This window comes from Rhinolophus hipposideros (assembly GCF_964194185.1).
Source record: "Rhinolophus hipposideros genome assembly, chromosome: 4".
NCBI classification, from domain to species: Eukaryota; Metazoa; Chordata; class Mammalia; order Chiroptera; family Rhinolophidae; genus Rhinolophus; species Rhinolophus hipposideros.
In genome coordinates this window covers 13,981,399-13,995,681 of record NC_138050.1, presented here as the reverse complement: position 1 = coordinate 13,995,681, position 14,283 = coordinate 13,981,399, and the positions used below count along the sequence as shown (strand labels likewise).

General features: G+C 34.5%; 1 protein-coding gene across 13 annotated transcripts in view; it reads left to right on the top strand.

The window, feature by feature from the left end:
• The window catches only part of SUPT20H (SPT20 homolog, SAGA complex component), a 34,557-nt gene that overhangs the window by 13,136 nt on the left and 7,138 nt on the right, over nt 1-14,283 (top strand). For 8 of the 13 annotated variants that reach the window (XM_081046974.1, XM_081046975.1, XM_081046967.1 and 5 more), the window contains 13 exons: nt 853-992; nt 2,185-2,341; nt 2,435-2,491; nt 4,731-4,802; nt 6,156-6,313; nt 7,437-7,463; nt 7,995-8,027; nt 8,586-8,703; nt 8,998-9,100; nt 9,245-9,403; nt 11,351-11,420; nt 11,920-12,074; nt 14,220-14,275. In XM_081046974.1, coding sequence (XP_080903100.1) covers nt 853-992; nt 2,185-2,341; nt 2,435-2,491; nt 4,731-4,802; nt 6,156-6,313; nt 7,437-7,463; nt 7,995-8,027; nt 8,586-8,703; nt 8,998-9,100; nt 9,245-9,403; nt 11,351-11,420; nt 11,920-12,074; nt 14,220-14,275 — 1,305 coding nt within the window. Of the gene's footprint in view, nt 1-852; nt 993-2,184; nt 2,342-2,434; nt 2,492-4,730; nt 4,803-6,155; nt 6,314-7,436; nt 7,464-7,994; nt 8,028-8,585; nt 8,704-8,997; nt 9,101-9,244; nt 9,545-11,113; nt 11,421-11,919; nt 12,075-14,219; nt 14,276-14,283 lie in introns of those variants that run through there. The other 5 variants (XM_081046971.1, XM_081046966.1, XM_081046972.1 and 2 more) reach the window with 2 other exon arrangements.

Genomic DNA, 14,283 nt, shown 5'->3' with positions numbered 1-14,283 from the left:
TAATGGGAAACAAATATAGACTGGATATTAGAAGTCCTTATCAGTTAGCAGTGCACGCTGAAGTATTTTCAGGTGAAATAATACAGTGTCAGATACATTTTAAATTAGTCAAACAGAAAATAGAGGGGTGGTTTAAATGAAATTGGGTTTTGGTACATGGGTGTCATTACAGTTGTGCTTTTGTGTATTTTTGAAAATTTCAATAATTGAATGGAACTATTGAAAGCAGCAATGGTTTTTTTTGTTTTGCAAAAATTTTTATTCAGCAATAAGAACTTATTTGAGTCAAAGTTTACTTATAGCTATTAAAACATTTCAGAGATTAAGTGACGAAAATAGGATTCAATAAAGTAAATTATGTGATATCAGTGAAAAGCTTGTATATTCTTTGGAATTGGGTATGTAGGGTTTATACAGTATTAGTGTAGTCAATTTTATTGTAATGAAATTAAGCTGCGTATAGAATGGGACCGTTATCTCCTGGTTACTGAAAGCGTTGTGATCCTTCTTGATCTATAAGATTTGTGGGAGAAGAGGATTTTATCTTCCCTACTTCATCCCCAACTCCAAGAACAGTGTCTAACACCTAGTAAGTGCTCAGTAAATGTTCGTTGGATTAAGGAATGGGCATCTTTACAATTTGACCATTTCGTACACTGTACTAGTCAGTGAATGTCCATTAGTAGTTTCACTATGCTGTCAAGTTTCTAAAGTTTACACACTGAATTGGAACTTGAAATAATATATTTTACTCTAGTCCTTAGCAGAGTTCCAAGGAATAGTTCTAGATTGAGTCATGTGTGATTTGAAAATGTTAAATTTGATATTGACATGTGGTCTTACCTATTTCAGGAAGACAAACTTTTGCTTGAAAGCCAACTGATCCTCGCTACAGCTGAACCACTGTGTCTTGATCCTTCTATTGCCGTAACGTGTACTGCAAACAGACTGCTTTATAACAAACAAAAGATGAACACACGCCCAATGAAACGGTAATTACCTTTGTGGAAAGATAAGCCAAAATGGGCTTCTAGACAAGTAATTCTAAATTTTGCTATGTATGGTACCTTGTTCTTCCAAAGGATGTATATAAGTGCTTGTTTTTGTTTTTTTTTAATAGGATTTTTAATTGCTTTGTGTTGTTTGTGTTCACAGTTTTCAATACTGTTTTATATGGAAGTCATGTATTCTTTTGAAGAACAAACTTCCTATAAATTTAGAATCTATTCACCAAAAAGATAGAGACAAGTATGAACAACAAAATAGTTTATTACTTCCTAATACCCAGTAAGCAGTTTACATTTTGTTAATAGTACTTTTAAAGAAACTTATTTTGAGATTTAGAAAAATATCACAGTTTCAGAAGTTTATAATTACATGCCTTTTAATGACATGGTAATTTGTCTTTAAATGTTTTAGCTGTCTCTTCTACTTAATAAAAGAACGCATATTAATTTGGACTGCAATTCTAGTGGCTGATCATTAAGTTCTTTTTACATAATTGAGTTGCTCACTTTGGATCTTTTTCAGGTTTGAAGGGGATTAAAAAAACCTATCTATTTTCTAAGTCCTCTATTTACCAATGAAATAAAATATACTGAGGATAAGGTACAGCTTTGGAAATAGCGAAATAAGTCCATATCGGATCTGTCAGCAGTCCTATAGTCTTCTTGTATTCTTTGTTCACATCTTTTCATGCCCGCCACCATCATCTTCGTCTTCTGTAGTCAGCTCCTACCCAATTAGTCTGCCTGCTTCCACCTTTGCTCCCTTCTTGTCTAGTCGCCATCTTTTAAAAATCTTAAAGCAGATTATGGCACCATTTGCTTAAATTTTCCTAAGAGAATTCCATCACGCTCCGCACTGAATCTAAACACGTTATCCTTGTCACTTATTCAACCACACTAACCTTTTTCCCCCCTGCTGCTTGTTGCTATCTGAAATGATCTTAACTATTTACTTGTGAATATGTGTCTTCTGCACTGGACTGTCAGCTCCAGGGTTGCAGGAATTTTGTTTGTCTTGTTCATTTTTATGTCACCAGTACCTAGGACATTGCTTGGCAAGTGGTAGTATTCTACAAATATCTGTGGTTTAATTACGTATTTAATGCTTACTTATTTAGACCCACATTCTGAATTTCTCTTTTTAGCTTTGTTTAGTTCAAATCTTTTAATATTTCAGGTGTTTCAAGAGGTATTCCAGGTCCTCTCTGAATCGACAGCAGGATCTGTCTCATTGTCCACCTCCTCCTCAGCTAAAATTACTTGATTTTTTACAAAAAAGAAAGGAAAGAAAAGCAGGTCAACATTATGACCTCAAAATTTCTAAAGCAGGAAATGTAAGTATATGTATTTTTAAGTCTAGCTTATTATGCCAAAAGCCTTGCCTTATTTTGAATTTTCGTATACTTACACTGTTTTTAATTTTTCAGTGTGTAGATATGTGGAAACGGAGTCCCTGTAATTTGGCCATACCTTCTGAAGTGGATGTAAGTCAGTTCATGAATTGCACTGATTTTCATATAAGGTTCCTACGTTTAACAAATGGTAGCTTATACTTTGGGAAAACAAAGACTTACTTTTTTAAAAAAGAAAATGAGTTTTTTACAAAAATCAATTGTTTAGTTTTAGAAGCTGTGTTCTTTCACGTTAACTGCTAGGAAACAGTAACTCCTTAATATAGCTCTGTGTTTAGAGCAGGAATAATAACCAAAGAATTTTGAAATGTGGGAAAAGATGGTACATGTTACATAATAGCATTAAATGCCTGTCTTTTTTTCATAATACTTGGTCATAATTTTTTGATAATGCTTTTTTCTCTCAAACTGGATAAATTTAAAAATTAGTAATATTGGAGCAGTGGTCAAAATGAAGAACCTTGGGTAGTATTTTTTGCTGATCCATAATACACATGAACTGTAAATATAAATGATCAAAGACAGGAAAGAGATCTTTTGATGAGAGCTCCCATATTTGTTTTATTGTCCTTTTTCTCCTGCATTTCTTTTTATTATGCACTCAGCTGTTTGTAATTGGTTAGTTGTTTCAACAGATGTTTACTCTTCTTCATCCTTTCCAGGCTAGCACATGTACTATTCTTTTTATCTGATTTTAAAAACAAGAATTTTTTTTTTTTTGTTTTTGTTTTTTTGTGAAAAGCACAAAGCTCAAATCATCAGAAGTAGACTGTATGTTCAGCTCAAGAGAGTAAACTCCATTATTTTTTGGTAACTTACGTGCTCCTGGAAGAATGCAGCCTGAGAAGAGATGTTTAGTGTAAATACCAAAGAGTAGAATTTAGCTGTAGAGGGCAGGTTGGATATCTAAACAGTGCTGCCCAAACTCTAGTGTACATACAAATCTCCTGTGGTGCCTGTTAAAATGCAGATGCCAATTCAGCAAGCTTGGGCTCGGGGCTGAGATGCTGCAGTGCTGACAAGCTCTTATGTCACAGTTTGAGTAGTGAAGCCTTAATACAGAGTTTCTCAGCCTGACTCAATTAGAAGAACCATCTAGGACACCAATTAAACATACAGATTTCAAATCCCACTTCACACCTACTTACTGAGTCAGATCTCGGGGTGGGGTGGGGGGGACATGGAAATCCAAATTTTTACCAAGTGCCCAGGTGAGTCTAAGTTACTCTTAAGATCATGGTTTACCAGGATGATAAGAGCATTTGATTCACAGGCTAGTAGGAAATATACAGGCTATATGATCTAAGTCTGACTAAAAAATGCAAAAGTTTCATAAAAATTTTATCAACTTTAATTTCCCTAGTCTTCTTCAGTCTTGTCCCCACTGTTACATGACAACTGTTTCATTAAAAACCCAGCCAAAGGAAAAGATCCTGGTCCTAATCACCTCTGTGACATTCCGGTTTTCCTAAAGGACAAATGGGATACCAATTTATGAAATAAAAAGAAGAGGCAGTGTTTAAGAAAGCGCTGTGCTTATTACATTTATTTAATGGCAAGGAGATTTAATTTTGTTTTATTTTTAAAACAGTTGGTTTAATTGAATATATCAGAAGAGTTTTAAACTACTTAAGCATAAGTAGTTGGTGATTGTAGGGACAAAGAAGTTAGTCAGGCTTCCCCCTTTCCCCCCGCCAGTTGCTGACCCTGACCGGCCCACCAGTCTGATAAGATAGTACATCCCTCAAGTGCTGTCCATCCTGAAGATGTTGTTTGTGTGTACGCTTATGTAAGCACCTTGGCTGTGTGCCTCTTTTGTCTCTGTATGCTATAAAGGGGTCCTGCCATTTTAGGGGACGGGACGGAGACTGGGCTGTGGCTGAGGCGGAAACACGATGGAGACCGTAGGCCGTATTGTACAGGGCTGCTGAGAAAGGGGGTTGTGGGGGTCATGCCGCAGGGCTGCTGCAAAACAGGCTGCTGTGAGTTACGAGGCTACTACTGGCTGCAGGTTGTAACCTGAAAATGTCCAGCTGTGTGCAGCAGTGAGAAACCCCTGGCTGTGTCCCAGAATGCCTGTGAATAAAACATGTCTGCTTTGCCTTCAGCATCACATATCTTCCAGTTCTCCAAGTCACAGATACCTTACCCCCGGGACCACAACCCACGTGGACATCGACACGACAGTGATATTAGTGATTTAAGAATTCTTGTGCTAAAAAGTATATTTTATGTTAAGTTACTTAGATTCTTCTCTTCGGTCATAATACAGATTTCATTATATCTGCTGTCTCTTGATTTGATTGCTTAGGTGGAGAAATATGCTAAAGTGGAAAAATCTATCAAATCTGATGACTCACAACCAACAGTCTGGCCAGCCCATGTAAGTAACCATTGCAGTCTTCATTTCTAATGATGCTGCTTCTAATCTGTGATCTGAATTTATTAAACAGCAAAAGCAGTTGCCTTTAGTTTGGGATCTTTTTTTAAAAAGGAATTTCTGGGAGTTCATTGAATTAAAAGAAGGAACAACTAATTTCGTTTCTCATAAAGTATGGTTTTCAGTTTAAAAGGCAATTTTAATGCATAACCGCATTTTTACTTTTGGTGGCATTGGTAATTCTGATTTGTTTCCTGTTTCAAATCAGTAACTAGTAAATTATTCTAAGTATGTCTCTAAAGGGAAATATTCTGGGTAATTTACCCTATTTGTGATGACAACTCCTTAAATGAAGAATAGGCATAATATTTTAAATAAGGTAAATCTAGGAGTGAAATGATAAGAGATGTTTTGTATGTGCAACAGCAAAAACACTAATGACAAATAGAAATAGACCTGCCTTTGAAAGTTTAATTTTATAATTTACATTCATATGTCCATTGTATGAACTTCTGCCATATTTCACTTAGGCTTTAACTAGAAATCCAGATGGTATGCATATTCCCAAACTTCAGGTGGAAAAGAATTCTGGGCTTTATTATCTTCAGCAGTTTTAAACAGGTTTATGGCCTACATGCTATGTGTTTTCCTATTGCCACATGTTAGTGTGTTGTTTATGCCTGATTTTTGTTCATTTCTGATAGTGTTTATTAAAGAAGGCATTTATCTGGTGTCCATCAGAGAAATTTCAGACCTAAAGAAAGGTTTAAAGAGTTGATTTGAGCTGGAGCTGAGAACCAGACCCAGAAGCAAAAATCTCAGAGGACTGAGAAAATGCCCTAAGGAATAGCAATTTTACAGTTTATACATTAGAATCAAAGGAAAAGACAAGAAATGTTACATGAAATACGCTGGTGGTAGATTAGGGAGGCAGGCAGTAGAAGGTAAATTGGGGAAATTTCTAGGATTGGATAAAAAGTAAAACGGAGAGAGACATATTCTTTTACATTGGTGAGTGCAGGATTGTTAACATAAAATATACGTGGTTTACAGAGGTATGTGGGTGAAAGATAATCATGAGGAATGTTGGGGTCATCTCACTGGGGTGTTTATCTGGAGATCTGGAGAAGAGGTCGTCCTGGCATTTTAGTTTTCAGTATGTTATCCTAGAGACACAAAAACAATGGATAAGGTTTGCTCAGAGTAAAGATTTATCATAGGCCTTAAGATGTTACTTCCATTATAATGTGCTCAGTTTGTTTTTATGATCAGAACATCCCATGTGGTTACTTTCAGTTACTGAGATTGTCAGGCCTGCCAGGTAGCCTCCTTTCATTCATGTTCTGTCTTTTTCAGGATGTAAAAGATGATTATGTATTTGAATCTGAAGCTGGTAATCAGTATCAGAAAACAAAGCTGACCATTTTGCAGTCACTTGGTGATCCACTTTACTATGGTAAAATTCAGCCATGTAAAGAAGATGAGGAAAGTGAGAGCCAGATGTCTCCATCCCAGTGAGTTCTGTTAAATGTTTGTAATTGACAGAATCAACCATCAGAATTTATTTAGCAACGATTGATAAACTATTAGTGATTAAAAATTTCCCTTGGGATTCATTTGTTAAATACTGCAATTAGATATGGCAGTAGACCTAAATCAGTAAACTTAAATTGTAGTTACTGGGTTGTACGAGAGTTGTTTAAAATAACAGTAATTTTTTAAAAAAATTCTATAGTATAATTATTTTTATATTTGCTTTGAAGGATATGCCTGTGATATCCATCTTGGTTTATTTATATTTTGCCACTTAGGAGTTTAACCTCTGAGCATGAAGTGGTTGCTGGCAATGGTTTGTTTAAATGAGAAGCAAGTTTACTGTAAATGTAAGAACTGTTAAAGATGCTAGATATTTCAGCACTGTGTTTAAGGACACAGACTCAGATCTTCATGTAGTTACTGGCTCTAGAAATACATGTAGTTGATCTTCCTAAATTTATGAACTTACACATAATTAGTTTGTTTTTATTAGTTTTTTAATCAAGTTGATGCTCTTTTAAAAAGAAGAAAAATCAAAGAGAAGCTCATCAGAAAAAAGCAGGGCAGGTCTATGTTAAATTATTTATTTATAAAGCCTTTACTTAACACAAAATACTAATTGAAACTGCAGGAAAAAAATGGATTTTAAAGAATAACCTCACCGATGCCTTAACGTCAATGGGAGGGAACAGTAGCAGTCAGGGAATCTTCAGCTAGTTTTCTCACATTAGCAATTTCTATTGTTGTATATTAAGTAGAAAGGTAATATTGGTTTGATTACCAATATTTTTTTAAAATCTTACCCTTGACCAGATATACGTTGGTCATTTTAAATAAATTTACTAACTTTTCTTGAACACAAGGGAACAACATGTTCCCATTTAAAACAAAATCAGTTCAAAAAGCAACCAATTAGATTTGTTTGACAAGAAAATTGAATTTTTTTTTTTGCCTTTACATCAGGGAGTCGCTGCAAAAATGCATGATTTATTGCCTTCCAGTCATTCTCCATATTCATAAATTACTTGATTTGGTAACTATGAAGTTAAAGTTTGAGCTGCATTAACCAGCTTTTTCTTTTTTTTACATTTTATATTTCAGCTCCTCCACAGATGATCATTCAAATTGGTAATTAAAAATAAACAAACTCACTATTTTAATCTGTTAAGAAATCACATAAATGTCAAACTCTTTAAAAAGACTTGTTAAAAAGATTTTATCTGAATTGGCGATAAACTATCTTCCTCGTCTAAAATATATTCTATGGTCCTGCTGTGTATGTAGAACAATGATTTCCAAAATCAAAGGTTAAAGTGAGAGGAAGGCCACAGGCCTTACACATGGAGTTCAGTGAATTTTGCTGTAGGTCAGACACTTGCAAGGGTGCATAGCACTTGGTAACTTTCAGCCCAAATTTCGTTTCGATACTTAAGTTTTGTGCCCAGTTTTCTTAAATGAAATCAGCCAATTTATTCACAGAATTATTGCATGCAAAACTTGGTCATTGCTTCATAAAGTTAAATATAGTTTTGATTTTTTTCAATTTCTTGGTAGATTTTAACTCAGTTTATAAAATTGTCACTAAAATGTGGAAGCCTTCAAAAATAATCCCAGGGTTCCTCTTATCTAATACTTTTCTCTCTTTTTAAAACATTTTAGGTTCATTATTGGATCAAAGACTGATGCTGAGAGGTGAATATACTAGTATCTTTATGTTTTATCTGGATGGATATGAAAAACTTCCGTCTTAGAGGATAGAGAATACTCTGTTAGTTGTCTGATTTTAGTTATGCCATAGGTATTACTGGAATTTTAAAAAATAGAATTAAGAAAATATCAGTTAAAAAAGTAATGTTTAAAATAGTTTTACTTTAAATAAGAAAACTTAGACATATCTATGTGGTAGGTAAGGAAGATGATTTCTAGGTAGCACTTTAATCACAATGTAAGTGAAAGTTATTGGTAATGTTTTTGGCTGATTATTGGTTGGTTAAATGCTGTAATTTCTGTTTAGAAACAAGATAGGTGCTAAAACTATATCTTTAGATTGTTGATTTAAATGTAGTGTTTTGAGCATTAGCTTGTCTTTGAAAAGAGTAGAATGTACTTTTAACAAAAAGTTAAATGGCCAAATAATTTTTGTGTTAATTCTGATGGAACTTTTTTTCATTATTGGATATATGTTTTCTACATAATAAATTTGTGTAAAAGAGTTAATTAATTCTTAACTATTTTTTCCTAATATTTCAGGGTAGTCAATCAGTACCAGGAATTGGTCCAGAATGAAGCCAAGTGTCCAGTCAAGATGTCGCACAGCTCCAGTGGCTCAGCCAGCCTGAGTCAGCTTTCTCCAGGGAAAGAAGCAGAAGTGTGTTTGTTTACTTTTTTGTGCCTACCCTGTTTCCCCGAAAATAAGACCTAGCCGGACAATCAGCTCTAATGCGTCTTTTTTGGAGCAAAAATTAATATAAGCCGGGCTTATATTAATATTTCGTGGATTTCCTTGTGTGAAATTATATTGTTTAGCACCTATAATCACTGAGAGTACTTTGCAGAGTTTTAAATTATGTTTTCATCTAGGAGTCATACTAGTATTAATTTATGAATTACTGATTTGACCTTAATTTTAACAAGCCTACTTGATGTCACTGTCCCTTTGCAGCAGCCTGAGACCGTGTCGGTTCAGTCTTCGGTATTGGGGAAGGGAGTAAAACATCGACCCCCACCCATCAAACTTCCCTCAAGCTCAGGAAGTAGTTCTTCAGGTATTATTTACATTCCTTAGTTTCCTGTAATCTACAGTAAGAAACATCATGTGATCTTAATCAGTTTTTAAGACTTTACTTATACTTTGATTTTCACAGAATTTTGAGTTGTAAATTTAGGAAATAACTTTGATATTCTTCTAGGTAACTATTTTACACCACAACAGGCCAGCAGCTTTCTTAAGTCTCCAACTCCTCCTCCTGCTTCTAAGCCACCAAGTCTTTCTCGGAAGTCATCTGTGGATCTCAGTCAAGTTAGCATGCTTTCTCCAGCTACCCTGTCACCTGCCAGTTCATCACAAAGTGAGTCATAATTTAAATTCTTCATTGACTCTTCATAAGCTTTAGCATTAAGAGTTTCTTAAGACAGCTTTTTTTGACCAGTGAAGTAGTGAAATCTGAATGTACTGTGTACTCAAAATGTGTAAGTTTTGAGAAGCTTCTGGCAAACCTCTTGTTGAATGTATGTATTATGTGTTTAATGTAATTGTATTTGTTTTTCTGTGTGTATGCACTTTGTGTATACCTTTCTTATAGACTTACAACCTACACATCTCCTTAAAAAAATCTGGTAGTTAAATGTGGCAATAAGATTCCAAAATATTTTTTTATTTCATTGTACTCTAGGATCATTTTACATTTTGTATAAACTATGCAGCTGATACAGGGGAAAAAAAAGTCATAAGAGCTGTTGCCGCAGTCTTATCTTTGTATATGTAAGAAGCCAACTAGTTCCAAGGTGGTGATACAATAAACTGAAAGTCAATTTTTCATAAACACTTCTACACTTTTAGAAGTTGTTGTCAGTTACTAAACCATGGTGATGATCATAAAGCATTATCTGAAGATAATAAAATGTAATTTTTAGTACTGAATACTTTTTTTAACCATTAAGAGGAGTTATACAAGAATTCTAGCATTAGTTTGGGAGGATTTCTTGAAATGAATAAATATCTGAGATATTAGGTACCAATTTACAAAAATAATTCCAGTTTTTTAGATTTTTTTATAGATAACTAAAGTGTGCTGAAAGTTTTAGTACACTGCACAGTGATAGGGTGGTCTTTGCATTAGATAAACATCTTCATCTTGATAGCTCAAAAGGTGTAATTTTTCTGCCTTCTTGTTTTGCACAAAGAAAAATTTATAAATTTCCTGAAAGTCTTATTCACACTTCTTATGTTGTGGGTATGGATTATGTTAATCTACTGCACACAGTTGTTACTTTAAGTAAGGGTTGAGTGACAGCTTCTGGACATTCACATTTCTTTCCTTTCTTTCTGCAGGACATGAAAGCTAAAAAAGAAAACACCTCAAGAGCTTTTGGTTTTATTTTTTTGGTTTTTTTTTGTTTTTGTTTTTGTTTTTTAAAGTTGATAAACTGTGCATACTTCATTCACAACAGATTTTCTATACATTCTACATTTAAACAGAAGTACACAGTTACTGTTAAAGATGCAGTATTATCTATCAAATATTTACTTTATTACTGTGTTTTGTAAATTTGTTTGTCAGGATAAACTTGATGTGTTAGGAATTAAACGTATATCTAGGTGCCAAATATGATTGTTAACCATATGTAATTTATTAAATATGTTCAGAGTTTATCTCAGATTGTTACAGAAAATAAGCAGTATTTTAAATGAAGTCCTAAATTAGTGAAATCGTAAATAACAAAAATTAATTTGAATTCCTTTTAAACTTTTTAGGCCAAAGGTAGCATGTAGGAAAATAACTTTTAAATGGGTATTGTGGTAGAATACAAATGTATATTTTTACTGTTACTGCAATAGCATCTCTCTCTGATGGGATTTTTAGGTGATATACTGCATCCTTAATTGTAATTGAGTGTAGCAACACTCATGTATCATGTGTAGAAATTAACACTTGCAGTTAACTGCTTAAAAAAACTGGAACAAATTGTCAGTGCTAAGTAAGATTCCATTAACCTTATTTTAAAAAGGACTGGCCATTTATAACAAACTAGCAATTTTTATTTTTCTCAATGAGCAGGATCTGGAACTCCTAAGCCATCTACTCCTACACCAAACCCTTCATCGACCCCACACCCTCCTGATGCTCAGAGCTCAACTCCTATTACCCCTTCAACCACCCCTACTCCCCAAGATTCAGGCTTCACCCCTCAGCCCACTTTGTTAACTCAGTTTGCTCAGCAGCAAAGGTCTCTGAGCCAGGCAATGCCTGTAACGACCATTCCTCTTTCCACCATGGTAACATCTATAACTCCAGGAACCACAGCCACCCAGGTCATGGCAAACTCTGCTGGACTTAATTTCATCAATGTAGTGGGGTCTGTTTGGTAAGTTTGAATTGATGCCCTGAATTTTTTGTTTTTTAAAGATATTCTCACCAATGTGAATGAATTCTTATTTGTGAAATTAAGAACAAATTACATGTTACTGAAACTGAAAGAAAATAGTTTGGATATGGTTAGAAGCTGTCTCAAGTATGTTTTCATTTTAGGTAATACATTTATTACACGCATTAAGACGATACTACTTATTGACAGTAGTTTAGATTTTCCTGTTCGTCCTGTTACCATTTTTTATTCCCTTGATTAGTGCTTTACTCTTTCAAATTGTACTGTAAACCCTGATAAATATACAAAACTTTATTTTAGCCAACCTTGTTGTCTGTCACTTTCTAGCATAAAAATGAAACAGCTTTGAAATCGAAGATAGAATTATCTAATTGTGTGTGTTCAATAGTTTGTTTTTAAGTCAAAGGAATAATTATGTAGCTGATTTTTTCCCCCCTTTTGTAGTGCAAGTTTAATGCTTTGTCTTGTTCTCCTGCAGTGGAGCTCAGGCTTTGATGAGTGGTTCAAACCCTATGCTGGGCTGTAACACTGGTGCCATAACTCCTGCAGGAATAAACCTGAGTGGCCTTCTCCCCTCAGGAGGTCTGCTACCAAATGCATTGCCCGGGGCTATGCAGGCAGCTTCTCAAGCAGGTCAGAATGTTGGAAATAATAACCTCTAAAAAAAATAAAGTACATGCTAACGTAAAAACATCATTTTAAGGATATTATTAAAGACATTTAACTTCCTTATTTCATCAAGTATCAAAAGCTTTTTAAAATGAAAGGCTTTCATTTTGAAAGCCTTTAAAGTTCTGATATTTGAAGTAAAAACCATCTAGCAATCAACTTCTCTGAAGAAACTTGGTAAGCCTGTAAGTCTGCAAATTATATCTTGCCTTCCAAACATTTATAATAAAATTAACATGGATAGTCTTGCTGTTGTCAGTGCAGTCTTATTCCAAGAGAAAGAAATGTATTTTGAAAACATACCTTGTGCAAGAAAGGCAACATAGCATGGCAGGGAAGTGCCCAGGTTCTGGACCCAGACTTCCTGAATTTGAATCCCAGTTGTGTAACTCAGTAGCTGTGTAATTATGGGAAAGTTACCTTTGTGCCTCACTTTCTACATAAGTAAAATGGGAATAATAATAGTGCTTTACCTCATAATTGTGAGGAGTAAATGAGTATATACAGATGAAGTGCTTAAACTGTGCCTCAGACCTAAGCGTTAAAACTATTTGCTGTCATCATCAGTAGTAGTAGTAGTTTCATTGTAGTAGTAAATATTACATATACTGGAAAACAGAACGCCTTGTGCTCTTTTCTAATGCTCTTTAAGAGAATGCAACATAATATCTTGGAACAATCCAATTTCTTACTACTGGGGAAAAATTTAACAGGAAAAACAAACAGGAAAAAGAAAACTTGAAAAACTTTCCATGACTTGAGAAAGAGAGCCCCCAAAATACCCTTTAAACACGTTAACAGATTGCTGTGATTTCCTAATTCCAGCTGATGTTCTTATTTTAATGTGTATAAATGTACTCTTAATGGCAGAAGCCCTGGAAATGGAATCACGTTGAGTTTAGAATGTTTATATTTACATGTAATTCTGGCTTCAGGTGCTAACTGGGGCCTGAAAGAAGTCAGTTTTTCTCCTTTAGCCTCAGTTCCATCAGCTTTAAAATATCCAACTTTAGTAGGTACTTAACAAGAAATACATGAAGGGATGTGAACATGCCTTTTGTAAGCTGTAAAGCATTATATACAGATGCCATCTACCTTTAAAGGGAATGATGTCAACTGTTTTCATGAGAATTCCTGAAAAGCAAATCAATAGTGTCATGTTTTCATCTGATGAAGCTGTTTTAATTGTTATACGAGGCTTTGATACTATCACCTGTGATTTCCTGCCTCTCATAACCTTTTTCAAATACAATTACATTCTTAGAGGACAAGATACATTTTTAATTAGTTCAAATTGTGTATATTGTTGGTGAGCAAAATATACAGGTATTTTGACACCTGGCTCAGAAAACTGCAACCTATAGTCCAAGCTGAGAATGACTTTACATTTTAAAAGATGTGTTTAAAATAAAACGAAGAGGAAGATTATACACAATGGCTATATGTGGCCAGCAAAGCCTGCTGAAGAAGTTTGCCACCCCCTGGTTTATGTTGTCACACATTTGGAGGACTTGACATTTAACACAGCATTGTTTCCTGACATTCAGTTTGATTCTTACACTCAAAATTCCACATTCTTTAGCATTATTAATATTAGCATTTGTCCTTTAAAATACTAGCACAGAGCACACTGGTTCTCAGAGTTATGGTCGTCATCACGTATCGTGGACTGTGTGTCCGAGGACTGGCAGTGGGTGCCAACCTGAAATGCATTTGGCACAACTGTGGTATTAGGTTGGTGCAAAAGTAATTGTGGTGATTGCAATTATTTTTGACCTTTTAAACTGCAGTTACTTTTGCACCAACCTAATAGTTGAATTATATTCACGGTCTCTGCATAGTTCTCCAGCTAACAGTCAAAATAGTGATTAAGAAGCCCCAGTTTGTGAAATGCAGAATAAAATGTACATGTGGTACTGCATGTCTTTGATCTCAGTATTGATGGATATAGGTGAAAAAAATGTTTAAGATACTTAATAGTACAGAAAATAAAGCACATCTTTGCAGAAAGTATTTACGATGTTATATTTATATATACTAAAGTAGAAAATATTTTCAAGTGTAATAAAGTTTTAATTCCCTGTTATAACCATGAGTTATATTTAACAGGTGTTCCATTTGGTTTAAAAAATACTTCAAGTCTCAGGCCTTTAAATCTACTCCAGGTAAACCT